This window comes from Aplysia californica, unplaced genomic scaffold (assembly GCF_000002075.1).
Source record: "Aplysia californica isolate F4 #8 unplaced genomic scaffold, AplCal3.0 scaffold00146, whole genome shotgun sequence".
Taxonomy (NCBI): domain Eukaryota; kingdom Metazoa; phylum Mollusca; class Gastropoda; order Aplysiida; family Aplysiidae; genus Aplysia; species Aplysia californica.
Window position 1 is genome coordinate 1121566 of NW_004797416.1, and position 2062 is coordinate 1123627.

Below are 2062 nucleotides of genomic sequence, written 5' to 3' on the forward strand. Positions count from 1 at the left end.
TCCCAGATGATGATGATGATGATGATGATGATGATGATGATGATGATGATGATGATGATGATGATGATGATGATGATGATGATATTGGCGAAACATTGAACATCCAGGCCTATACGAACATCTGATTAAATTACACCAACCCTATTCAAGTCTCAAGTATATTTTTTTCTACTTTAAAACATGAGGATGATGATGATGACGATAATGACCTAATTTTATAAGCATTTTAAAAAATCTTTCTCTCCCGGCAGATGGGTGTACAAACAAGAGCCTGGCACAGATGACCTGACGGTGAACCAAGCCTTACAGATCCTGTTCTACCTCTTCTTCGTGGTCAATCCGATCTTCCCTTTCTGCGTTTCCCGAAAGTTCCGGCGGAATGTCTCCGTCCTCATCTCTCACGGCTGCTCCAAGAACATCGCCATGAGGTACCTGCGACCTGCCTCTCCGACGTTGTAGAACCTTCCTGGTTTCCGCTCTTCTTTTTTCAAGCTTTAAGTCACTTGCAACACAAATAGGTCATAAGTGCCGAAGATCTGAGGTGTTACTAGAGAGTAACATGCAAAGAAAAGAAAGATGAGAGACTGATGTTTGACAGGAAAGAATGATCAAACACATCGGAGCACCCGTCAACCACCAATTTTCAAGCATTACAGTTCGGGAAAAAGCATGACTTGTTGAGAAGCAGGCTTTGAATTGTAAATTACTAATGGTCCCATCGCCACAGTTTAGATCATATATGAGGCCGGCTGCTTTGACCCTGTCTTTAGGGGTGACTCCCAGCTGTGAGATGCAGAAGACTAGCTGAAGGTTTTGAATAAAATAGTTTCCTCCTAGTGGGAATTGAAGTCAGTGAGCTCAGTTAGTGTCGTGCTGGACTACAGAGTACATAGCCCATATTCGGACCCCAAACGCGCGTTCGGAAACTCCGGGGATCGAACGACAGATGGCCTAGCACTTGATCTTCCACGCGAAACACGGAGATTCGAACAAAAGGTGGGCTCCTGATTAATGATCTCTTTCATCCTCTCAACTCAACTCACTTATGACAACAAGCTCTCGTTAAGTCCCGGGTGATATCTAGTATACAGCTAAGCGTCAACTAAGCGAGTTTTTTTTATTTTAGTCTAAATATAATTTATTTGGAATCTCAACATATTCAAAACATGGATTTCGAGATTCCAAACAGAGAGAGTTCCTGATTACTTTTCTAATTTATCCTATCAGCCCAACGCTCTGACAACAACACGGCTGGTCTACGATATGCCCTAAGCAGTACTAAGACATAGTTGAACATTGAGCATGAGCAAGGTTATCAGTATTTATCCTATTTATAATAATAGCTTCGAGATTTCATTGGATATAAAACGTTTGCGTTGATTAAAGACTTCAGAAAGCTCGAGGTGGTACAGCAAATAGTAAAAATGAATCTTTGAGGTCAACGCACTAACTCGGAGTGAAAGGGACAAGCAGTAAAAATGATGTATGCTTTGAGTTCAATGCACTTATAGAGTGACCTTGTGACTCTCATTGGCTTTATCGAAATTGGGATTTCCAAACAGAATGCTGTGCGCTTTTTTCATTCAGAGTGTGACCAAACGGACATGAGATTGTCAGTGAGATGGAACTGGCAGTCCTTTTCATCCTCTCTTTTATAGTCTATGGACACACGCGACTGATGGCCCGTTTGATAACAGCATTGACTAATGGCTAGTGTCGTTTGGCGTGGACCCAGTGCTTGTGTTGTAAGGGAGCCTCGGCTAGCAAATAATAATAATGCCAATTAAAGTCGATGGCACCGCGTTTATGTGTGTAGATGTGTCCTTCATCAAGACATGAGAAACAGGCTGCTGCATTGTGGCAAACAGCCATGCTTGTTCGTCATTTTTGTTGTTGTTGTTTTTTACATTGGCTATATCAGCATAATAACGTATAGTGTGAGACTGAAGTGATGCTTGAACCTTTGAAATATGTTTGTATGAATTGTACATGATGCCCTTATACTTTTACCCGAATTTCACCTCGTGGATAAATACAAGTGGTATTTTAAAAAATTTTTTCT

At 41.3% G+C, this 2062-nt stretch overlaps 1 protein-coding gene across 1 annotated transcript in view; it reads left to right on the forward strand.

Annotated features, from left to right (window-relative positions):
• The window catches only part of LOC101854634, a 62823-nt gene extending 62364 nt beyond the window's left edge, over positions 1–459 (forward strand). Inside the window, exon 6 of the mRNA XM_035969445.1 lies at positions 252–459. Coding sequence (XP_035825338.1) covers positions 252–459 — 208 coding nt within the window. The remainder of the gene's footprint in view (positions 1–251) is intronic.
• Positions 460–2062: the final 1603 nt, after the last annotated feature.